Source organism: Leuresthes tenuis, unplaced genomic scaffold (genome assembly GCF_036924035.1).
Source record: "Leuresthes tenuis unplaced genomic scaffold, fLeuTen1.0.hap1 SCAF_6, whole genome shotgun sequence".
NCBI lineage: Eukaryota > Metazoa > Chordata > Actinopteri > Atheriniformes > Atherinopsidae > Leuresthes > Leuresthes tenuis.
In genome coordinates this window covers 1342714-1367839 of record NW_027325360.1, presented here as the reverse complement: position 1 = coordinate 1367839, position 25126 = coordinate 1342714, and the positions used below count along the sequence as shown (strand labels likewise).

Sequence of the window (25126 nt, the reverse complement as noted above, 5' to 3'; positions counted from 1 at the left end):
TTATCGCAAAAGTCGACTTTATTCGGCCTTGATGCAGCTTTATGCGTCACATCTCCGCCCCTGCGTTTTATTGTGAAAGTTAATCGGAAACTTCCAGGTCTTTCGCTAAAATTCACCCTCAAAACAAACCTTTAGGACGAACATTAAGCGCCACTTGTATTGTTATTAGTTATACGGGGCAGTTTCTCATTAAAACTAACCTTCATTTAAAAGTTTTAACAGCTTAATGATCTAAATCAGCTTTATTTTGACAGGCTTTACCGGAAGAAGTTTGAATCACGCGCACTTGACGTTAGTCTGCCAGCAAGAAGCACACAGACGCCTGCTGACGAGCGTCTTCATCCTGGAAATAATCGATCAAATAGGAGAATATCTAAGTTTTGGGTCGCCCCCGGAGGCCGTGTCTCCCCCCGCTGTCTCATGGCGCGCGCTGGCTTCTCTCTGGGAGGCTTCCGCGGATGAAGAAGCTAAAAATTCAGGTAAGACGCTCGAGCGACTGCCACGAGCTAATCGGCTAAGCTAGCGTTGGCATGCATTGTCGTTTCCCGTTTCCTGGAGGGATTCACGGGCTCAGATCTGCGTCTTTATGTCACTCTTACTCCTTATCGGTGAAAATGTTTTTTTTAAAGGTAATTTAGGGGGATACCGATGGAAAATAAGTGTTTTTCATCAGTTTGTGTGACGCTGCTAGCTGGAAAGTACCGTGGAAGCAGGCTGCTCGGTTTCATGTAGTTTTTTTTCTGTTTTCTCACCGAAACTTCGTCTAATAATCGACATATTTCTCATATCTTTGCGCTCCTATTTGTTTAAAGTGTATTTCCCTAACTTTTCTGCATGTTGGTCGAATAAATTCACCGTAAATACTTCATGTTTGGTTAGATAACATCAGTCACGTCAGCTAATTTATCCCGAGAACAACATTTCAGTTAACATGCGAAATACTTTTTATCACCAGATACTTTAAAGCAGATTTAGTCATTTTGCTGCCCAAATTCTGCCTTAGAAATGTGAATATTTTCTGGTTTCTGTGATATCAAACCAAGCATATCTGCTGTGGGTTTTATAAATGTCTTAATTTGTCAGATTAGTTATTCTGACCTCACAAATGTTCTTTTTTTAATCACATTAGACACAATAAAGTGACTAAATCTCAACAGGGAAGAATCAGGGTCCAGATTTACTGAATTAGCGGATTAATCCATAAATAAATTGTGGATCCAACAGATTTTCTTGATTTATTAGGAGCTCAGGTGATTATTTTCATGGTTTTTAACGGATGTTTCCTGGAATTACATCATTCCTGCCATGTTTAGGGCTGCAGGAAAAGTTCTGCAGGTCATAAAACCATTAAAATTCTATTCTTATTTAAAATAAATGTGGTTTAAAAATACAACATTATATACGTGGCAAAATAAATGTTTTTTGATGATAAATGTGACTTTAATTAAATGAAAAATTGATTTATGCCAAAAAAACACATGGAATGTGAAATAAATCCATTATTTGCTTGTAATCTTATTTCTGGGTGTATTTACTTCCCTGTTGTTAATTTGCATTTTCTCCCTGGTTACTCATGAAAAGCACATTTATTTCCATGCTTTCTTTGAACATTTCCCGTCTGTTTTTAACCTCCTGGATGCGTTTCAGCCTCTTTATGCAAACAAAGGAGGAAGTTTAATATATTCAAATAAAACTGGGAAGAACATGAACACGAACTTCAGTGAATGCAGTTAAAATCACTTTGGATTAACTTTTATTTGCATAATTTTTGTAGCGTTTATCATGATAAAAAGGAACTTATTTTTTTTCTTTTGGGCTTGTTTATCATGATAAAAATGAGCCGTTTGGGACATTTTTCTGTTTCTTTTGGCTGTGGCACCTTCAGGCCTCCGTACTGCGGCACAGAAAGCAGAATTAAAATGATTTACAGTTGGATTTAAGCTACAGATTGAATGTCAGGGTCACCGCGCTGCTCTTTCTGTGCAGGCAGTAAACATTATTCCTGAACTCCCCCCGACAGCGTGGTAAACGTCACACATCTGGGCTGAAAACATCTGTCCACAGCTTTCTCTTTTGGCTCAGAAATCTGAGCCTTTGGGACGGTTCATCAGTCTCATTTGGACGTTTTTACGCTGCTTTGTACAATCCAAACGCCGCCTGTTACAGTGTGCCGGTCCAGTTTAATTGAATTAACTGATCTTTTCATTGTTTTAACCCCGGAGGATAAATTATAGCTCCATATTGATCACTGGCTCTGAAAAAGCTCCGTACACCTGCTGGTGGAAGATTTAGGACCAACTGACTCATCCTGCTGCCTCCAGCGACGTTAAAACGTCAAAGAGATGTTTGGAGCTTTTCGTTTGCTGAGAAAATGATTTTTCTAACTTGTGAATGATGGAAAATAAGAATCTCAACTTCTTTATGAATCAGTTTTACGTTTTTCTGAACAAAAACGGATTAATTTCTTTATTTATACTCCTTTAAAACCAAAAATTTAAAAGAAAAGTATGATTTCGGGTATTTCCTGCTTTTCTTCTTCTCTGTTAATCATCAACATCAAAATGAATCATTTTAGGAAAGTATTTCTACCCAAATCTGAAAAAGTTGTGGGAAATGCATCAATTCCAACATTAACTTTGCTTTTTATTTCCCGTGTCAGTCAGTCTGAACTCAACATGTTTCCTGTTCAGCTTCATTTAATCTGTGAACAAACATCATTTCTACACCTCAGACCTGCAGCATCCCATAAAGTCAGTGAACCTTTTCCCACTTTGTTTCCTTCTGCCAACACTTAAAGCCGTTCTGACTCTGAGGAAACCAGGTGATGCAGAGTTCCAGCTGTTATTTTGTCCCATTCTTCCTTAAACAGGTCTTAAGGTGTGCAGCAGTGCGGGGGGGTGGTTGTTTCTCTGCTGGGGACAGGTCAGGACTGCAGGCAGCCAGTCCAGCACCCGTACCTCTTCTTCCTCAGCCAGGCCTTTGGACTGTGGCAGAATGTGGTTTTCCATGGTCTGCTTGAACAATGCTGGGACGTCCCAGGAAAAGATGTGGCCTTGAAGGCAGCATATGTTGCTGTAAAATCTCAGTGAGCTTTTCTGCATTAATGCTGCCGTCACAGAAGTGGAAATGAGCTTTGCCCCCTGATCCAACCCCATACCATCACAGAGCCTGGCTGCAGGGACTGGCTGCTGACAGCAGGCTGGATGCTGCTTTTGCTCTTTGCTCCATTTCTTCCACCAAAGATGTGGAATACTGATGGGTCTGACCACAGCACACGTTTCCACCGTGTGACGGTCCATCCCAGACGCCTCCGAGCCCAGAGAAGTGGACGAGGTTAACATCAGGTTTCTTTCCTGCACAGTAAAGCTTGTGAATGGAACTCTGTATTGTGGTGCTGGACAAAGGTTTCCACAGTAATCCCTTGTCCAGGTGCTTCTATCAGCTGCTGATGAATGACGGTTCTTGATGCAGCGTCTGAGGGGTCAGAGGTCACTGGGTCCAGCTTAGGCTTGCTCCCTCGTCCTTTACACTGAAACTCCTCCAGGTTCCCTGAATGCTTTAATGATATTCTGCTCTGTAGAGGCAGAAATATGCAGATCCCTTCCAGTCTTTCTCTGAGGAACATTGTTTTAAACACAAACTGGAGCTCCTCTGAACATCTTTGCTGCTCAGACTGTCCTGGAGGCTGCTTCAGGACCAGATCAGGGTTAAAATACATCATTAATTCCCCATCTTCCAACTTTTTTTGGTTTGTTGCTGGTCTGAAATGTAAAAATGGATGCAGATTAACAGATGAAGTAAAGTCGATGAGAGAAAAGTTAAAATATTTGGCTTCTGGGGTTTTATCACTGAAAACACTCCTGTTAAAATGTTGGGATTTTTGGCTGCTTTAAGTAGTAAAAGAGACTAAATCTAATTTCCTGCCTGAAAACAGAAGAAAATGCAGCTTCAGACACAGATGATGGAGCCTTGAAGCTGTGGCTGTGCCGGTTAAACGTTTCACAACACGGTATTAATCTGCGCTCAGGTCAGCCGCTTCCTGTGGAAACTGTCAGCCGCTAACAGACAGGAAACCAGCGCTTCCTTGTTTGAGAGCTTGAATCGAATAAATCTCTCAGTGAGCAGCTTATCAGCTGTGAAAAGTGTCAGCTTGACTTTGTGCTGCTGAGTAATCGGCACAGTTTGGCTCATTGTTTGGTCCTCTCTCCCCAGGTTGAGCCGTCCTCCCAGATGTGGCGGCTGCTCAGACTGCTGTTCATGACGGGCGGAGATGCTGTGATCGAGCGGCTGTGGCTCGGCCTGGAGGGATGACAGGACGCTAGCAGACATGGAGACAGGGGAGACGCACAGAAAACCCCAAACGCCATATTTTCACAGCCTCCATTCTCCACATTAGATCTCCTCAGGACAAGAGAACCAAACTATTTTTGTACTATTTTCTACTCGGCTGTTTTATTGTGAAGCTGTTGGCCGTCAGGATGAGCTCCGAGGGCTTTCAGTACCGAGCGCTGTACGACTACAAGAAGGAGCGGGAGGAGGACATCGACCTGCACGTCGGCGACGTGCTGCTCGTCACCAAAGGAGCGCTGCTGGCGCTCGGCTGCAGCAACGGCGCCGAAGAGCGACCCTCGGAGATCGGCTGGCTGCCGGGCTTCAATGAGACGACTCAGGTACGACCCACACTCAGTCCTGGCTGTCCAACTGGAGACGGTCGCTATGACAACCCGAGTTGCAATGTAGGAGAACCTCGAGAAGAAGTCCCTCAGTGGCGGACTTTTCTCCATTCAGAGCACCACAAATGGACCCAGTTTGCAGACTGATGCCTCCGATCATTTAGAGAAAAACACCAACTCGTATGTAGGGATATCATTTATGTTTTAGCTTTTAACTCGGAGCAGATTCAAGAAGTTCTTTTGTGTCTTTAGTGGAGAGGAGGGGCCCGAAGGGCCTGGAGCTAATGAAGCTAATGAAGCTAATGAAGCTGTTCCTGCAGTCAGAAACACTCCAGCTCTATATATAGATACAGATAGTTACTCTATTGATCCCAGAGGGAAACAGGTTAGCAGTTAGCTGTGAGTTAGCTGTAAGTTAGCCGTTAGCTGTAAGTTAGCCGTTAGCTGTAAGTTAGCAGTTAGCTGTGAGTTAGCAGTTAGCTGTGAGTTAGCTGTTAGCTGTAAGTTAGCAGCAGATGCTAGCAAACAATGCTTTCTCATCCACAGTAATGGACCAAGCTGGAGATGTGCACAGCGTAACTCGCAGTAATGCATGTGAACCGTTAATTACTGCGTTTAAACATTTTGGATATATTAACCTCATTAAACAGTTGTACCTGGAGACCTCCATCTTTATCAGAAACATTAGCCTCAGATATAGTTTATCCACTGGGCTCTTATATCCTCTGAGGCTGCTGCTGGATGGAAGATGCATGCTCCTCAGTGCAGCTGACAGCAGAACATTTCCACCAGAAGCTGGCTTCATCCGTCCAGCAGGGTGGATGTGAGTGGGCGGGGCTTAGCAGAGGAGGCGGAGCCAACTTAAAGAGTGAAAATCAGAACGGCTCGTTAAAGGAGGAACTTTCACAGAAGGGGAACTAACAGAGACCCTAATATATGCTACCAGGAACGGGAAGAAGGGATTTTACCTTTAATTTAAATACGTGAAGTTTTATCATCGACGCTGTGGCCGAACTGTGGAAACTTTCAGGTGTTTTGGGTCTTTGGTCACATTCATCGATGATCCGTTGAGCTTCGTGTTGTTTCTAATTAAGAAGTTAAAGGAGTTCAAGGTGAGCTGGATGCTGGTTTGTAACATATCTGCCTCTGAAACAGAAACCAGCTTCAGCTGAGCTGCAGTTCAGAGGATTATTAAAGATTGATGCTGAAGTGCTTTGGGTGGTTGTCATGGCGCCTGCTCGTGGTTCCTGTTCTGATGACATCCTGCTGTTCTGCTGTTTGTGGTGAAGCTCACGGCTTCTCTTTACCGACATCAGCTCCTGTTTATATCTTGATCTTTATCTATATCTCTGACTTCAGCAGGTCGTCCCACCGAGTTCTCTGAGAAAAAAGAGCGTTAAACAAGAAAGCTGTTTTAAAAACCATGAGGTGCTTTTTTCATGTTTGTTGCAGCAGACCTCAGAGGTCCAGGTTGGACCCTGAACCACTCAGAGTTCGAGGCTCTCTGTTTTGTGGTCTTTCAGGCGGTGAAACGCACTCTGTTCAGCTGCCTTTTGCAGAATATTTAGCAGATAATCGAGTTTTGTTTGACGTGTGAAATCTGAGCCGCTGTTTTTATAAGGAAACTTGTTCTTGTTTCCTCACAAACCTGCTCTTTGCTTTGCTTTGAGAGCCGATGAGAGAATTTCAGTTTTAATTTATGGCTCAATAAAGATGTTCTGCAGATGGATCATTTTCTGTGAGGAAGCCCTGAATTTAACAACTCAAAGCCTGTCAGGTTGGTTTTCACTGCCTTGATGTGACATTTGCTGTGTAAATAAAACTGATAAATAAATATGAATAAAACTGGTAAATAAATGTAAATAAAACTGGTAAATAAACGTAAATAAATGTAAATAAAACTGATAAATAAACGTAAATAAAACTGATAAATAAGCGTAAATAAATGTAAATAAAACCGATAAATAAATGTGAATAAAACCGGTAAATAATATAAATAAAACCGGTAAATAATATAAATAAAACCGATAGATAAATGAAAATAAAACCGATAGATAAATGAAAATAAAACTGGTAAATAAATGTAAATAAATGTAAATAAACATAAATAAATGTAAATAAAACTGATAAATAAACGTAAATAAATGTAAATAAAACTGATAAATAAACGTAAATAAATGTAAATAAAACTGATAAATAGATGTAAATAAATGTAAATAAATGTAAATAAAACTGATAAATAAATGTAAATAAAACTGATAAATAAACGTAAATAAATGTAAATAAAACTGATAAATAAACGTAAATAAATGTAAATAAAACTGATAAATAAACGTAAATAAAACGATAAATAAATGTCAATAAAACGATAAATAAATGTAAATAAAACCGATAAATAATATAAATAAAACTGATAAATAAACGTAAATAAATGTAAATAAACATAAATAAATGTAAATAAATGTAAATAAACATAAATAAATGTAAATAAAACTGATAAATAAACGTAAATAAATGTAAATAAAACTGATAAATAAACGTAAATAAATGTAAATAAAACTGATAAATAGATGTAAATAAATGTAAATAAATGTAAATAAAACTGATAAATAAATGTAAATAAAACTGATAAATAAACGTAAATAAATGTAAATAAAACTGATAAATAAACGTAAATAAATGTAAATAAAACTGATAAATAAACGTAAATAAAACGATAAATAAATGTCAATAAAACGATAAATAAATGTAAATAAAACCGATAAATAATATAAATAAAACTGATAAATAAACGTAAATAAATGTAAATAAACATAAATAAATGTAAATAAATGTAAATAAACATAAATAAATGTAAATAAAACTGATAAATAAATGTAAATAAAACTGATAAATAAATAATATAAATAAAACTGTTTGACGCCACATGAAGGTACTGAATGCAAATATCCGTTCCTAACACCTGATGAACTCTTCTTTTGAAGGAGAAAGGCGACTTCCCGGGGACTTACGTGGAGTTTGTTGGGAGGAGGAGGATGTCCCCCCCCACCCCGAAGCCCCGCCCACCCAGACCGCCGTCTGCAGCATCTGTGAGGACCGACTCGGAGTCGGAGAGTGAGTGAAGCTTCTGTCTGGTTTCTGCTCACAGCGTTGGGTTCTGATCTGTTCTGCGACCCGTTGGAGGCGGTCCTTCTGTTCGTAATTCAGCTGATAAAACAGGTTCTGGATGTTCTGTCCTCTTCAGTCTGACCCACTCTGTGTAATCTTGGTGTTCTGATCCAGGATCTGAGCCTGGACCAGCAGAGATGGAAATGATCGATTATCTCATCCTGTCCTGGTTCTTGGATTTTACTGTCTGAGCAGAACGTCTCAGAACCGCTTACAGGTGGTTCTGAATGGGTTTGTTGGTCGTTCGTCCAACCAGGATCAGAACCAAAGGTTCTGTTGATTTTTTTTTCTGCTCGTTCAGCAGATTTAATATTGTCCCAGCAGAAGTTTTTTAAGAGTCTCCCTCAGTGATCTGTAGAATCTGTAGAATCTGTAGAATCTGTAGAATCTGGACCGGCTGCGTTCGCTCATCCTCCAGAACTCCGACGGCCTCAGAACCAACTGTGTTAACTAATGTGGCAGCAGCTCGCGCCCAAAGCTGGGTCCAAAGAGACGCAAAGCGGGGGTCCACACCGATTCTCTCTCTGAAACAGAATGAACCGAATAAAGAAAAGTGAATGTATCTATAAATGAGATAAGAAGAGTTTGGAGGCAGAAACTGAGAAGTCAAAGTGTGATTTACCTGGTTTCTGCAGCCCTGATCATCTTACATGTCGTTGTGTTTGTTTCATAGACTTAAATTAAATGTGATCCTGTGAAGGATAAGCAGACCGAGTTATTTGGGCGAGTTCATCACCCCTCTGAGGCCGGATTAAGCACAAATGCATCTCAGCAGCCCAGAATATCGGCAGCTTTTAAAGCAGCGACAGATGGGCCGAGTGTGAGAGTTTAATATTCCCTGCATGGAGAAACATGCTGAAGTGAAGCAGGTTCTCCAGAGGTTTCCTTCTGGAGCTGCATTATTCTTAAAGAATGATAGTTAAAGATTTTGGAAAAAAGATGGCGGCCCGTTGGAAGAAGGCTCCATCCTCAGCTCGTAGGACTGTGATGCTGGAGCTCCACCAACCATGTGGGAGTCTCTGTCCTCCTGGGTCTCTGAGGCTCTGAACATTCAGCTGAAGTCAGAGTAAAGATGTCAGAGAGTCTGAGGCTGAAGGAGCCAAACCGCCTCACCCCCCCGCTCCCAACAGCGTCCACTGCTTTGGTTCGTGAGGGCCAACGAAGCCGCTAACTAACGCACTTCTGCTCGTGTTCGTGAATAATCGCTGAGACGGTTCTGGGGAAATGTTTTATCAGCCTGAAACTCGCCCGCAGTGACTCAGTTTCCTTCAGCTGCTTCCTGGCAGCAGCTTGCATAATAACACATTTATGCTTCTGTCTGAGGCTCTGAAACCTGTTTCCTAACCAGAGAAAGCTGCTTTTTCCCAGAGTTCCCGGCTGAAAACAGCCCTGAGCGGCTCAGGTTACCGGAGCGTTCACACAGTGCTGACTGAACAGATCTCAGCCCTGATCTGCTGCCACCAGCCTCCCCACACCAAACAGGAAGTGCCGCTGTTACCTGCCGGTTTCACAGAACCGAGCTGCGCTTCCTGCAGCTTTCTCCTCAGAGCCGACTCGAGTGCAGAGACTCGGCTGCTCCTAAACCGAATGGAAAGGGTCGGATCAGTCGTTTAAAGCAGGAAAATGCATGAGAGACGCCTTTAATCCGACCAAATGCTCAGTTTGTTATGTTTCTGTCTTCATAAAGTGTCCCTATCAAAGGTATTTTCTCTCTGTTTTAGCCTTTTAAGCCGTTCACGCCATCGTTCATATTGTTGTTACGACCGGTTCAAAACACATTTTATTAAATAAGCTGAAAAAGCTTCCTGAAAAGTGAAATTTACTGTTTTTATTGTGAGAATAAAAACAGAAAAACGTGTTTTTAGTCCTTTTGTTCATTTGGTTGTTGTTTTTAAAGAAATAAACGTTGTTTTCCGTCCTGTTTGCTTGTTTGTTTCTCAGGCTTCGTTTTGCCGGACCTCCCAGAACAGTTCGGACCTCCGGACACTGCCCCCCCCCTCCTCAGCAGACTGATGGACGCCGTAGAGGCGAAAGGTAGAAAACGCACACGTGGACGCCATGTTTGGTTTAACTCACAGAAACGAGATTTCATCCTGAAATGATTCTTAGAATCAACAACAGACGAGATCGTCTTTCATCGTCTTATTTAACTGAAAATGAATCTGTGTTTCACCAGATTAGGTTCTTTATTTCTACTGTTACACACATCCTGGTCCTGGATAAATCTAAGTTTGTGTGTTTTTAGGGTCGAAACGATTCCTCGAGTCACTCGGTTTAAAAAAATGATTTAATTCTGCTTCTTTCTGCTCGCTGGTCGCCCTGAACATCTTCCATATGAACACTTCCTGTTAGCTGCATGAGCTAACGGCGTCCCTGTTAGCTGCAGGAGCTAACGGCGTCCCTGTTAGCTGCAGGAGCTAACGGCGTCCCTGTTGGCCGCATGAGCTAACGGCGTCCCTGTTGGCCGCATGAGCTAACGGCGTCCCTGTTAGCTGCATGAGCTAACGGCGTCCCTGTTAGCTGCATGAGCTAACGGGGTCCCTGTTAGCTGCATGAGCTAACGGCGTCCCTGTTAGCTGCATGAGCTAACGGGGTCCCTGTTAGCTGCATGAGCTAACGGCGTCACTCTTAGCCGCATGAGCTAACGGCGTCCCTGTTAGCCGCATGAGCTAACGGCGTCCCTGTTAGCCGCATGAGCTAACGGCGTCCCTGTTAGCCGCATGAGCTAACGGCGTCCCTGTTAGTTGCAGGAGCTAATGGCGTCCCTGTTAGTTGCAGGAGCTAATGGCGTCCCTGTTAGCTGCAGGAGCTAACGGCGTCCCTGTTAGCTGCAGGAGCTAACGGCGTCCCTGTTAGCTGCAGGAGCTATGCAGATCTGATGTTAATGTGGAACTTCAGCCTGTTTTATTCAGGGCGGGGGCTTAAATCTGTCGCTGTTGCAGGTCTGGACAGCCTGAGCGTGTACCGCAGTGCGAGCGGAGGAGTTCTTGACACCCGGCAGCTGGCCGACACCGGTGAGGAGCCACGCTTCATCATGACGTCACTCGGGCCCGTTAAGAACGTTAAACTGAGGTGCGTTTGTTTTCAGAGCTGGAGCAGCTGGAGGTGCCGTCCCTCTGTGACGGCGTGGTCCGGTTCCTGCAGGATCTCCCCGGTCCCGTCCTGCCCCCCTCGCTGCAGGCCGACATGATCCACGCAGTCCAAGGTCGGCAGAAACCAGACCCCGGTGCTGAAATGACCCGCTGGTCCAGTTCGTTCATGTTCTGTTTCTGTCTGCAGAGGCTCGAGACCCAGAGGACTGCGCTCAGGTGCTGCGGGGCGTGGCCAGTTCGCCCGCCTGCCCCGCCCAGTACGGGCTGACCCTGCTCAGCGTGGTCCGACACCTGGCCCGCTTGTGTCTGCACGGGTCCAGAAACCAGCTGAGCCCCCGGAACCTGTGTGAGATCTTCAGCCCGCTGCTGTTCCGACAGGCCGCAGGGTCCGTAAGAACCACTGAACACTTCCTGCATTTCACTGGTTCTGTGGCAGCTTGTTCTGCTCAGATCGTCTTTGTGCCGCATTCAGAACCTTTCACCTGTGGGACAAACGGAGAAAGCCTGAACGATGACGTTAAACCGACTCTGTCTCTGTTTGTGGGCAGGTCCGAGTCCGGTCTGGATCCTCTGGTTCAGGTCCTGGAGGTTCTGATCACCAGCGAGCTCAACATGAACCAGGCGGCTCCAGGTAACTCACAGCTGACTCACAGTTATTATCAGGAACCTGTTCAGAGGTTCCTCTCCTCCTTCAGCCTGTGTCAGCGGACCGAAGGCATGGAACTGTTTTTAGAGCATCTCGTTTCCCTTTAGAGGGAAAACATCTGGGGTACAGCTGTGTGGAACGGGCTGGGTTTAAGAACCACACCAGAACCCACCGTTAGGAATTTAAAAAGACTAAATAAGCTGCAGAAGAAGTGATTTTACCACAGAATCAATTCAGTTTAGTTATATTTATAACAAATATACATATTTATATATAAATCCAATCAAATCCAGTTCATTCAGAGCCAGTTAATGAGCTAAAGGAAACCAGCAGATTCACTGAAACTTCTCTCTGATCCTGAGCTGCACGAGGCGACTGTGGAGAGAAAAAACTCCCTTTTAACAGGAAGAAACCTCCATCAGAACCAGAACCAGGAAGGGTCCATCTGCCTGGACCAGCTGGGGCTGAGAGGACAGGAAAGAGGGGACAACAAGCAGCGTAACACCAGGCCAGAGACACCTGCTGAGAGAGAGAAACACAAGTTAATGACAGCAATGATGTCATCTGTACATGGAGGGAGGAGAGGTGCATCATGGGAGCTCCCCCAGCAGGCTGGGCCTATAGCAGCAGAACATGGAGGGAGGAGAGGTGCATCATGGGAGCTCCCCCAGCAGGCTGGGCCCATAGCAGCAGAACTATGGGATGTTTCAGGCTCACCTGAGCCATCCCTAACTATAAGCTTTATCAGAAAGGAAAGTTTCAGCCTGATCTTAAAGGTAAAGAGGGTGTCTGCTTCCTGAAGCCAAACTGGCAGCTGGTTCCACAGAGAGGGGCCTGATAACTGAAGGCTCTGCCTCCCATTCTGCTTTTAGGGGCCTGATAACTGAAGGCTCTGCCTCCCATTCTGCTTTTAGGGGCCTGATAACTGAAGGCTCTGCCTCCCATTCTGCTTTTAGGGGCCTGATAACTGAAGGCTCTGCCTCCCATTCTGCTTTTAGGGGCCTGATAACTGAAGGCTCTGCCTCCCATTCTGCTTTTAGGGGCCTGATAACTGAAGGCTCTGCCTCCCATTCTGCTTTTAGGGGCCTGATAACTGAAGGCTCTGCCTCCCATTCTGCTTTTAGGGGCCTGATAACTGAAGGCTCTGCCTCCCATTCTGCTTTTAGGGGCCTGATAACTGAAGGCTCTGCCTCCCATTCTGCTTTTAGGGGCCTGATAACTGAAGGCTCTGCCTCCCATTCTGCTTTTAGGGGCCTGATAACTGAAGGCTCTGCCTCCCATTCTGCTTTTAGGGGCCTGATAACTGAAGGCTCTGCCTCCCATTCTGCTTTTAGGGGCCTGATAACTGAAGGCTCTGCCTCCCATTCTGCTTTTAGGGGCCTGATAACTGAAGGCTCTGCCTCCCATTCTGCTTTTAGAAACTCTGGGAACCACAAGGAAACCTGCAGCCTGAGAGCAAAGTGCTCTGTTGGGGAAATATCCAACTGTGAGATCTTTAAGATGTGATGGAGCTCGGTCATTAAGAGCTTTATATGTGAGGAGAAGAATCTTAAATTCTATTCTGAATCTAACAGGGAGCCAATGAAGAGAAGCTAAAACTGGAGAAACATGATCTCTGCTGCTAGATCTCATCAGAACTCTGGCTGCATCTCTCTCCGAACAGTTTGGTCCAAATATGAAGCAGGAGGAATGTGTCTTCATGAAACTTCGTCCTCTTTCTCCTCCTCTTTGTTCCCGCTCTGGACGCCGTCTCTTCGGCTCATCGTGAGTCTTATTCCAGGCTCAGTTCCAGACCAGCTCAGAAATCTTCTCTTATTCTCGTTTCCTCTTAACTGTGGCGTCTCACAGCTGTTGCTCAACATGTGGAGTGGTTGATTTATCATCCAGATGAGACCATGGTGATTTCCTCACAGCGTTCAGCGGCTCAGCCTGCGTTAGAAACCACCGCTTCTCCGTTTGAGGAGTTTACTTGTTTCCAAGGAGACGAACGGGTGGATGAAGGTGAAACCTCACATGACAGATCAGCTGTTTCTGCTTCCACAGAACAAACAAGAAGGGACTTTTCCTGAAGACTCCTGTGATGTGGGTCATAAATGGGAGAAAAGCAAAGAGCTTTTACTGCTTTTGTTCTTCTGACACCTTTGGTTTGCGGTTAGCGAGCGCTTCCTCGCCTGCATCGCCCCCTGCTGACCGCCACAAGTACAGCAGCCTGATGTTTCCGAAAAGAAACGCCACGCTTGTTTTGTTACTGGGTGGAAACTCATCTTGTGATTCTAGAAAATCCCCTTCTCTGTTCGAAGCCTCAGATGCTTCTGCTGTTAAACTGCAGAAAACTCAGGAAGAAGACGCGTTGTTGCTGACTGAAAGGTCGGAAAATGTCTGAGTCGGGCTCCTGGGAGGTTTAAAGTGCTGAGAAATATGCTCAAAAAAGATCAAATTCATTTAGATTTCATCTAAAAAAGGTTCTGTTCATGCAAAACAACAGTAAAAACTGACTTTTCTGCACATTTATCTCAGGAAATAGATGGTTCTAGTTAAACTGACGCTGTTTGAAGGACTATTTCCTGAGATAAATGTGCAGAAAAGTCAGTTTTTATATAGTTAAACAGTTAAATGTTGCTCAGACGCGTTGTTACTGACTGAAAGGTCGGAAAATGTCTGAGTCCGGCTCCTGGGAGGTTTAAAGTGCTGAGAAATATGGTCAAAAAAGGTCAAATTCATTTAGATTTAATCTAAAAAAGGTTCTGTTCATGCAAAACAACAGTAAAAACGACTTTTCTGCACATTTATCTCAGGAAATAGTCCTTCAAACAGCGTCCGTTTAACTAGAACCTGCCTGATTGGATGTGGTTCAGAAAACTTAAACTTCTCCACCGTAAAGATGTCCAACATGGAGGAAGGCTGCAGCTGTGAGTTCTTCAGGAGTTTTCCTCTGAGTTCTGCAGGAGTTTTCCTCTGAGTTCTGCAGGAGTTTTCCTCTGAGTTCTGCAGGAGTTTTCCTCTGAGTTCTGCAGGAGTTTTCCTCTGAGTTCTGCAGGAGTTCTCCTCCATCTTCCAGAGGTTTTCCATGGAGATGAAGGAGAAGAAGCTCAGGCAGAGGTCAGAGGTCACTTCCATGTGTTGTTTGTGTCCCGGTGGGAAGTGAAAGCAGGACAGTGTTGGTCAAAGACAGAAGAATAATCCTGCAGGGAGGTAAATAAATGAGCTGCAGCAGTTCTTCTTCACGTTTCAGTGGATTAAAAATGTGGGTCAGTGAGCAGTTTGCTGCTCAGTCCGACTGAGTCAGTCGGTCAGAAACGATGACCTCATCCATCCACACCGAGATGCAGCAGAGGAGGGAGGGGGGCGTTGCCTCGGTGATATCACTGCCGCGCTGGGATTGGCTGGCAGCAGCGGTGATGTCACACATCTCCAAGCTGCTCTCCGGAGCTCTGAGCGGAGGCTGGGAGAGAGGCAGCCGGTCGGGGGGGAAGTGGCGTCGTTTCAAACGGCTCCACTCTGGAAAAGCAGCGGAGGCAGCTGGATGAATGAGTCCGAGCTGCAGGTCCCACAGAAACAGCTGCAGCCCCAGCGTTTCCCCTGAGGTGGCGTCAGAGTTTCAGGATGGGAGAACACGAGACCCGAAAGGCAGCGGCGTCGGTTCCACCTGAGGCGTCGGGGAGCTTTGGGACCGTTTAACGGCTGTTATGGAGCGACAGGACGGAGGCCGGGCCGACACCAACCCGGCGAGGGGCCGGGAGAAGATCCTCTGCTACCTCCACATGCAGAGTCCAGGTAGGAGCTGGAGCCGGACCTGGAGGCTGGGCCTGGAGGCTGGGTCTGGAGGCTGGGCCTGGAGGCTGGGCCTGGAGGCCGGGCCTGGAGGCTGGGCCTGGAGGCTGGGCCTGGAGGCCGGGCCTGGAGGCCGGGCCTGGAGGCCGGGCCTGGAGGCCGGTCCTGGAGGCCGGTCCTGGAGGCCGGTCCTGGAGGCTGGTCCTGGAGGCTGGTCCTGGAGGCTGGTCCTGGAGGCTGGGCCTGGAGGCTGGGCCTGGAGGCCGGTCCTGGAGGCTGGGCCTGGAGCCGGGCCTGGAGGCTGGGCCTGGAGCCGGGCCTGGAGGCTGGGCCTGGAGCCGGGCCTGGAGGCTGAGGCTGGGCCTGGAGGCTGGGCCTGGAGGCCGGGCCTGGAGGCCGGGCCTGGAGGCTGGGCCTGGAGGCTGGGCCTGGAGGCTGGGCCTGGAGGCCGGGCCTGGAGGCCGGGCCTGGAGGCTGGGCCTGGAGGCTGGTCCTGGAGGGCCGGGCCTGGAGGCCGGGCCTGGAGGCCGGTCCTGGAGGCCGGTCCTGGAGGCCGGTCCTGGAGGCCGGGCCTGGAGGCCGGTCCTGGAGGCCGGTCCTGGAGGCCGGGCCTGGAGGCCGGTCCTGGAGGCCGGGCCTGGAGGCCGGGCCTGGAGGCCGGGCCTGGAGGCCGGTCCTGGAGGCCGGTCCTGGAGGCCGGTCCTGGAGGCCGGTCCTGGAGGCCGGTCCTGGAGGCTGGTCCTGGAGGCTGGTCCTGGAGGCTGGGCCTGGAGGCCGGTCCTGGAGGCTGGGCCTGGAGGCTGGTCCTGGAGGCTGGTCCTGGAGGCTGGTCCTGGAGGCTGGGCCTGGAGCCGGGCCTGGAGGCTGGGCCTGGAGCCGGGCCTGGAGGCTGGGCCTGGAGCCGGGCCTGGAGGCTGGGCCTGGAGCCGGGCCTGGAGGCTGAGGCTGGGCCTGGAGGCTGGGCCTGGAGGCCGGGCCTGGAGGCCGGGCCTGGAGGCTGGGCCTGGAGGCTGGTCCTGGAGGGCCGGGCCTGGAGGCCGGTCCTGGAGGCCGGGCCTGGAGGCCGGGCCTGGAGGCTGGGCCTGGAGGCCGGTCCTGGAGGCCGGTCCTGGAGGCCGGTCCTGGAGGCCGGTCCTGGAGGCTGGTCCTGGAGGCTGGTCCTGGAGGCTGGGCCTGGAGGCTGGGCCTGGAGGCCGGTCCTGGAGGCTGGGCCTGGAGCCGGGCCTGGAGGCTGGGCCTGGAGCCGGGCCTGGAGGCTGGGCCTGGAGCCGGGCCTGGAGGCTGAGGCTGGGCCTGGAGGCTGGGCCTGGAGGCCGGGCCTGGAGGCCGGGCCTGGAGGCTGGGCCTGGAGGCTGGTCCTGGAGGGCCGGGCCTGGAGGCCGGTCCTGGAGGCCGGTCCTGGAGGCCGGTCCTGGAGGCCGGTCCTGGAGGCCGGTCCTGGAGGCCGGGCCTGGAGGCCGGGCCTGGAGGCCGGTCCTGGAGGCCGGGCCTGGAGGCCGGGCCTGGAGGCTGGGCCTGGAGGCCGGTCCTGGAGGCCGGTCCTGGAGGCCGGTCCTGGAGGCCGGGCCGACCCGCACCCGATGGGAAGGTTCTGAGCCACTTTGTTTGGCTGGTGGCGAGGCGTTAACGGACCTGAACGCGCTCAGAAGTCTTTCTTTGCAGAGAAGGGTGTGAATTTAAGGCCCTCAGCTTCCTGGTTCTGTTGGATTTAAGCCCAAAGTCGGTGAATTCTCTCAGAGCCGATTTCTTTTAACCCGGTTCATATGAATGGCTTCCAGCCACACTTCTTCCCATCAGAACCAAACTGCTGATCCAGATAAAGTCTCTGAGCTGAAAGAGGTTCTAACAGACAGAACCAGCAGGGTTCTGCTTCCTCCGCCTGTTTAGATGATTCAAACCTGCAGGAAACAGCCGGTTCTGCTGGATGTTGGCCTGCTTTTCTTGGCCTTCAGTAACTCTGCAGATGTTCTGTTCCTGGTTAGCTTCACTCGCCCTGAGTCCATCCAACAGCTGCTGGAACCAGCTCTTTGGTTCTGGCTGGCTTTGGCAGCACATCTTGGACCCGATAAACTGCTGCAGTAAACTCAGCTGCTCAGGTTCTGCTTGAATAACCGCGTTGTTGTAACTTTCTGTGCTTTAATGCTTGTTTTTTCTGCATGAGCTCGATCTCTAAGGTCAGACGTGGGTTTTTATCGCAGTTTTCTGGTTCTGACCCGCTGTTCCAGGCTGAAACTGTTCTGGAGGAACGACCCGTTGGAAGAAACCTTTCTGTACGTCTGTTTTACTGCCTGCTGATCGGCAAATATCCGAATCAGTCGCTGTTACAGACTGAGGAAGGCGGCCTGTGTGTGAAAAGGACTTAAAGGGGAGAGTTTTCCATCAGAAAGGCTGAGCTGGGAAAGCTCGGTAAGATTTAAACCGACCGAGGTTGATGAAAATGAAACGAGGAGCTTTGAGAAGGCTTTGGATTAAACGGCAGAATGAGGTCCAGTTCCACGGTGGCCTGAAGAACCTGAGCCCCAAAGGTTCCTGCTGAGCCTGAAACTAAGCTGCTGATCTCATCCAGCCCCTTAAAGCAGACAGAAAGCTGTTAAAATGGCTCCTTTAGGTGGATTCAGAACACATCTGGAGTCGGTTCATCTGAAGGGTTCTTCAGCTCTGAAGCAGCTGTCAGACAGACGGTTATTTAGCTGTCTGACAGCATGCTTTGGTCAGGGTCCAAGGTGGGATTAAAGGGTGTTTCTGGGCTCCAGTTTCCACCTGAACCAGGTGTCGGGTGGGAGAAACTCTGCTTGGAAATGTGAAGCAGAAACATCAGTAATTTACAGAAAGTTCAGGTCAGTCAGCAGGTTCTGCTGCTGGAGGTTCTGCTGCTGGAGGTTCTGATCCCTCAAAGTTCAACCAGGTTTCTGCTGGCTGTAATTTATCATATTTCTCTGCCACTGTTGGCCGGTTTCTCATCATATTAACCTAAATGTAGCGATAAAAAGCTGCCTTTCACTGATAAACGAGCTCTCACACATCTGAGGAGATGAAATCTGCCGCCGACACCTTCAGAGTGACACTTTAGCTTCTTCCACGCCCTCCACATGTTAAACCCCGCCTCCTTTTTTTCAGCTTTACCTCCCAAACCTGCAAAGCCGCCGACTCCAGCACCTTCCAGCAGCTTCAACAACAGCATGGCTCTGCAGGACGCCGAGTGGTACTGGGGAGACATCTCCAGGTAAAGCACACACGCCGCCATGCTAACGCCACGTAGCAGAAGTCTGAATGGGAGCGATGGGACTCATGGGATGGGTTGTTTGCAGGGAGGAGGTGAACGAGAAGCTGCGAGACACGGCGGACGGTACGTTTCTGGTCCGAGACGCCTCCACCAAGATGCACGGAGATTACACTCTGACTCTGAGGTGAGTCCTTCCTGATCTGCTCTGAGACCAAAAGAATCTTCTCCAGTGGTCGAGAAGACGAGACGAGAAGCGTTATCGTGTTCAGTTTGCTCAGTAATCATGTGGTTGTGCTGAAAACTGCGTTTGTGAGAAGTGAAGCTGCTGAGGAGGATAAAACAGGAAATAAGAGGCTTTATTAGGACTTCAGCTGCATTAAAACACAGTTTATGAAAGCAGGAGAGAAGCTAACAGCTGCTAACACAGCTGGATGTTCCCTGGGAAGCTGACAGCTGCTAACACAGCTGGATGTTAGCTGGGAGCTAAAAGATGCTAACGCAGCTGGATGTTAGCTGGGAAGCTGACAGCTGCTAACGCAGCTGGATGTTAGCTGGGAGCTAAAAGATGCTAACGCAGCTGGATGTTAGCTGGGAAGCTAACAGCTGCTAACGCAGCTGGATGTTAGCTGGGAAGCTAACAGCTGCTAACGCAGCTGGATGTTAGCTGGGAAGCTAACAGCTCCTGTTTTCAGGAGGAGGGATGGCTTCACGGCGGGAATGTTTCTCCTTTGAATAGTTTTTATTGTAAAAGTATTTCTGATCCGACTTATTGATGGAATAATCGATGACCTGAAGAAGTGTTTGCTGCAGCTTCCAGGCTGTCAGACCCACTAAAACTAAGCTGTTGATTCTGTGACCGCCTGCAGGAAAGGAGGCAACAACAAGCTGATAAAGATCTTCCATCGGGAGGGGAAGTACGGCTTCTCCGATCCGTTGACCTTCAGCTCCGTGGTGGAGCTCATCAATCATTACCGTCACGAGTCTCTGGCCCAGTACAACCCCAAACTGGACGTGAAGCTGCTGTACCCGGTCTCCAAGCACCAGCAGGTGCGTCCCTCAGTCTGCAGACTGCGGCGCCGGCCCGCGGCTCGGCCCGTCTGACCAGCTGTGCTGTTGTTGTTTAGGACCAGGTGGTGAAGGAGGACAGCATCGAGGCTGTGGGGAAGAAGCTGCACGAGTATCACCTGCAGTACCAGGAGAAGAACCGCGAGTACGACCGGCTGTACGAGGAGTACACCAGAACCTCTCAGGTACCGTCACCGAGCGGCTGCGGACCGCCCGCCGCTGTTCTTCCTGCTTTAACCTCTGCTCCTCCTCCTCGTCCCTCAGGAGATCCAGATGAAGAGGACGGCCATCGAGGCCTTCAACGAGACCATAAAGATCTTCGAGGAGCAGTGTCAGACTCAGGAGCGCTTCAGCAAGGAGTACATCGAGAAGTTTCGCCGGGAGGGCAACGACAAGGAGATCCAGAGGTATGGCGTTGCCATGGCAACTGTGCTGGAGACCTTCGTCTCACACACACACACACACAGGCCTGGTTGCCATGGTGCCAGAGCCTACAGGGAGAAAAACACCTGATGGTGAATTCGTCCAATCGGATCGTTCCATTCGGTCTTCGTGTTTTTTTCTGCGTCCTTAAAGCCGACAGCGACTGAACCGGGTCGGTCTGCCGCTCACATCTGGTCCAAACCGAGCCGGTGCCGTACGAAGAAACGGGTCAGAAGTGAAGTCTGAACAGCTGTGATATGGAGCAGAACTCTGAAAAGGCTCCGTCAGACCCGGTTCTGAGCCCGTCAGCCCGGTTCTGAGCCCATCAGCCCGGTTCTGAGCCCCTCAGCCCGGTTCTGAGCCCATCAGCCCGGTTCTGAGCCCCTCATCCCCGGTTCTGAGCCCGTCAGCCCCGGTTCTGAGCCCGTCAACCCCGGTTCTGAGCCCCTCAGCCCCGGTTCTGAGCCCCTCAGCCCCGGTTCTGAGCCCCTCAGCCCCGGCTCTGAGCCCGTCAGCCCGGTTCTGAGCCCCTCAGCCCCGGTTCTGAACCCGTCTGCCCCGGTTCTGAGCCCCTCAGCCCCGGTTCTGAGCCCGGACGGTAGATCGTGTGTTTTTATTTTAGACGAAAAGCTGCGTCGCGCTTGTTTTGGTCCGATGTTGGATCGGTACCGGGTCTGTTCTGCTGGAAACGGACTTACAGTTCGCTCCAACTGGGTTCAGATTTAGTTTTTATCCACATGAACTGGCCTTTGTGACCCGAGACAGAAAGATGGCCTCCAGAACATTTGGACCGTTCACACAGAAAGTCCAACCGGACTTCATCCTAAAGTACGGGGCGCGCCGAGGGTCAGAATCACCGGACCTGTGTTGATCTGCGTTATTCAAACAGTCGATCTTTATTCGTACTCGCATGCAGACAAACGTGCACACGCAGGAGTGTGCACGTGATAAAAATAACACTGGGGTGATGGTAAACTCCACATTAATGATCTGAATCAGAACCTGTTCCAAGCAGAACTTCAGACTCGCAGTGAAACCCGTTTTCTGTCCCATTTCTCAGGATCATGGAGAACTACGACAAGCTGAAGTCTCGGATCAGCGAGATCGTGGACAGCAAGCGGCACCTGGAGGTGGATCTGAAGAAGCAGGCGGCCGACTACCGAGAGATCGACAAGAAGATGAACAGCATCAAACCAGACCTGATCCAGCTGCGCAAGACCAGGGACCAGTACCTGATGTAGGTGGCGCCGGCGGCCCGGCAGCCAGCTGAGTCCAAGGCGCTGCTCTGACCGCGGCTCTGTTTGTGTTTCAGGTGGCTGACGCAGAAAGGAGTCCGACAGAGGAAGCTGAACGAGTGGCTCGGTCTGAAGAACGAAACCACAGAGGAGTAAGTTTCACCCCCAAAGAGTCTAAGAGAATCCACCAGTCTGGGTCGTATCTGGCAGCAGAAGGAGAGAAAGCTGCTGGAGTTAAGTTCAGGTTCTGCTGTTGATTGGACCAGAGCCTGAACTATAAGCCAATCAGGCGCAGAGAAGCTGCAGGACAAATAAATCATTTATCCACGAGTTTATTTATTCATTTATCGGACAAAACGTTTAGATTTTGAGCTGAAAACTTTGTGACTCAATCAAACTATGACTTCATCTCATTAATAACAGTATAAATTATATTTAGGTTTGCATTAACCTTCATTTTAGTGTCAGTAAAAAGTGAAATGGTTCATTAAAAGGAGCACTAATTCAGTTCTGTGTATTTAATGAGCTCGGAGGCCAATAAATTTGTACTTTTACAGCCGGTAGTTTCCCTCTGATTCGTGTCCTGTTACAGGATATAATCAGTTTATACGGAAACTGGAGCTCAGAGAAAAACGCAACATAGATGTGAGTCTTTAGTTCGGAGAAGCTTGATTTGATGGAGGAAACCGGAGAAAACAACGAGGAGCAAAATCAGAGAAAAAGAGGCTGAATGTCTGAAGTTTGGGAAAAGAGAAAATATTGAACAGTGTCCATTGTAAAAGCCAGTTAGCTTAGCACATAGCACAATGTCAATGCTACAGCATCTCAGCAGAAAGCAGCCAGTTCAAGTATCGAGTCCACTGAGCAGAACAAATACAAGGTTAGCATTTCATGTTAGCATTTTAATGGGAATCAGTCGGCTTGTTAGCTGAGCAGGAAGCTAGCAGAGAACGGAAGGAAGCTAGCAGAGAACGGAAGCAAGCTAGCAGAGAACGGAAGCAAGCTAGCAGAGAACGGAAGCAAGGAAGCTAGCAGAGAACGGAAGCAAGGAAGCTAGCAGAGAACGGAAGGAAGGAAGCTAGCAGAGAACGGAAGGAAGGAAGCTAGCAGAGAACGGAAGGAAGGAAGCTAGCAGAGAACGGAAGGAAGGAAGCTAGCAGAGAACGGAAGAAAAGTAGCAGAGAACGGAAGCAAGGAAGCTAGCAGAGAACGGAAGGAAGGAAGCTAGCAGAGAACGGAAGCAAGCTAGCAGAGAACGGAAGCAAGGAAGCTAGCAGAGAACGGAAGCAAGGAAGCTAGCAGAGAACGGAAGCAAGGAAGCTAGCACAGAACGGAAGGAAGGAAGCTAGCAGAGAACGGAAGGAAGGAAGCTAGCAGAGAACGGAAGCAAGCTAGCAGAGAACGGAAGCAAGGAAGCTAGCAGAGAACGGAAGCAAGCTAGCAGAGAACGGAAGCAAGGAAGCTAGCAGAGAACGGAAGAAAAGTAGCAGAGAACAGAAGGAAGCTAACAGAACAGACATGTCTGATTCCTTCAGGACGTAGATAATCATTCACTGCAGCTCTGGTTTAGTGCTTAGCTGTTAGATGTTTGTTGTTGGCTAATCTGTCGTCCGTTTGTCCTTCAGTGAGTACAGCATGGTGGAGGATGAGGAGGACCTTCCTCATCACGATGAGCGTCTCTGGCGTCTGGGAAACATCAACCGCTGCCAGGCCGAAGCTCTGCTGCGAGGGAAGAGAGACGGAACCTTTCTGGTCCGGGACAGCAGCAAGCCGGGCTGCTACGCCTGCTCTGTGGTGTAAGGCTCCCCCCCGAACCCGTCCAACGCTTTCATTCCCCAGCTGGTTCTGTTCTGCTCATTCATCTGAAGTTTGGTCATTTTAAACTGTGGCTGCGTCTTCATTTTGTACAGAATCTGATATTTAGTGACAAGTTTGTTTCCTACAGCCTCATCTTGGAGTCAGCAGAACTCCACAGTAGTGATTGTTTTCACCAGTTAATTAAATCTTTAAAACCTCCAGTTTCGGGCTGGAACCCGTGGGTCGGTCTCACCTGTGTCTGTCTTCCTCCCTCAGGGTGGACGGCGAGGTGAAGCACTGCGTCATCAATAAGACGGGCACCGGTTACGGCTTCGCGGAGCCCTACAACCTGTACGGCTCCCTGAAGGAGCTGGTGCTGCACTACCAGCACACCTCGCTGGTCCAGCACAACGACTCGCTCAACGTCACGCTGGCCTTCCCCGTCTACAGCCAGCAGCGCCGGTGACCCGCCCGCCGCCGCCTCACACCTGCCCCGGCCACCTCCCACCTGTCACCTGTCTGTCCTCTCAGAGCGCACCTGATCACATGACCCGCTCCCCTCTGAGCACTTCTGTTCAACTCACAAAGACCATGGTGCTGCAGACCACGGCGGATCTAAGACCGGGTGGAACTCGGTGCTCAGTCTGATGCGTCCACGCTGAGGAAAGTGAAAAATTCAACTGTGAAAGTCGGCATGTGAAGCTTTAACTTCCTGCAGGGATGAAACCAGCAGCTCCACCTGGTTCTCCTCAGCCACAGAGCTTAAAAAGCCGGCGTCCTCCTGCCGACCGGCAGCTTTGGTGCTGAACATCGGAGACGAGGAGTTGATGCTGCCGGTCGGATCACATGGGAACACTTCTGAAACACGGCTGCTTCACGGCTGCTTCCAGCTCACCGTCCTCTCAGAGCAGCGTGTAACACACACTCCTACAGAAACTGCAGAAAGTTGATCACTTACCTGCAGGAACACGCCAGATCCATCGGGTTAGTTTACCGCCGACATGTCTGAGAAACATTTAGAAAAGAGAAAGCTGAACATAATAAAAAGCCAATCTGATCCATTGGTTCCTCGTTTCTGGATGAAATTCTTCTAAATCTGTTCAGTGAGCAGAAATCACCGAAAACATTTCCTTCAATCATCTGAGAAGCACCAACAGAAACATGTACCTTAGTTTAAAAAACACAAACCGGAGCTGATTCCAGCTGAATTAGCAGCAAAGCAGCTATTAAAGCACAACCTCTGATAGCTCTGTCTCTACCTCCGGCACCGGTAACGGACCACAGACTAGTTCTGCTCGGATATTTTGTGGCACAAACCCCTCAGAGGTAGAAGGACCCGGTCTGGGCCCGTTAACACCTTCCTGTCCTGACCTGGAAGTGTCTGAAACAGATGCACGAAGCGGCTGTGACTCGCATTTAAAAGCCTCGGTTTATAAAACAGATTCAACAAGCGTGTGGAGGATCTTTAATTTATCTTCTGTTTTGCCCTAAATTAGACTATAATTAGCCAAATCTTATCCATGCTCCACTGAATGAGATGTGCAGCTCGTCTTTTTCCTGTGGACTTCCACGACTAAACGCCGCCCCCTGCTGCACATTGGACAGAATGCAGTTTACTCATCATTTCATGGACTGCAGCAGTTTGAATGTGTCCCATGTGATCACGACCCCAGCGTGAGGAGAATCAAGGTACCGAACTGTCAAGTCTTCATCACTTTGGGTTTCTGGTCTCATGTTCCCTCACTCACCTGACAGAGAGGTCTGACCTGGTCTGACCTGGTCTGAAGTCGTCTGACCTGGTCTGAAGTCGTCTGAACTGGTCTGAAGTCGTCTGACCTGGTCTGAAGTCGTCTGACCTGGTCTGAAGTCGTCTGAACTGGTCTGAAGTCGTCTGAACTGGTCTGAAGTCGTCTGACCTGGTCTGAACTGGTCTGAAGTCGTCTGACCTGGTCTGAAGTCGTCTGACCTGGTCTGAAGTCGTCTGAACTGGTCTGAAGTCGTCTGAACTGGTCTGAAGTCGTCTGACCTGGTCT

The 25126-nt window shown here is 48.8% G+C and overlaps 1 protein-coding gene across 2 annotated transcripts; it reads left to right on the top strand.

The window, feature by feature from the left end:
• The first annotated feature begins 300 nt into the window (after window positions 1–300).
• On the top strand, window positions 301–24146 carry LOC140309330 (phosphatidylinositol 3-kinase regulatory subunit alpha-like). 2 transcript variants are annotated; one of them, XM_072387158.1, is made up of 17 exons: window positions 301–479; window positions 4213–4670; window positions 7658–7787; window positions 9783–9875; window positions 10784–10855; window positions 10930–11046; window positions 11121–11319; window positions 11482–11564; window positions 18468–18573; window positions 18659–18757; window positions 19440–19620; window positions 19698–19823; window positions 19903–20045; window positions 21122–21298; window positions 21374–21448; window positions 22922–23092; window positions 23370–24146. In XM_072387158.1, the coding sequence occupies exons 2-17, from the start codon at window positions 4479–4481 to the stop codon at window positions 23557–23559; spliced, it is 2154 nt and encodes a 717-aa protein (XP_072243259.1). In that variant the 5' UTR covers window positions 301–479; window positions 4213–4478; the 3' UTR covers window positions 23560–24146. The 2 variants fall into 2 exon arrangements, with proteins under 2 accessions (XP_072243259.1, XP_072243260.1); XM_072387159.1 differs by lacking the exons at window positions 301–479; window positions 4213–4670; window positions 7658–7787; ... (3 more) ...; window positions 11121–11319; window positions 11482–11564 and adding an exon at window positions 15020–15353.
• Window positions 24147–25126: the final 980 nt, after the last annotated feature.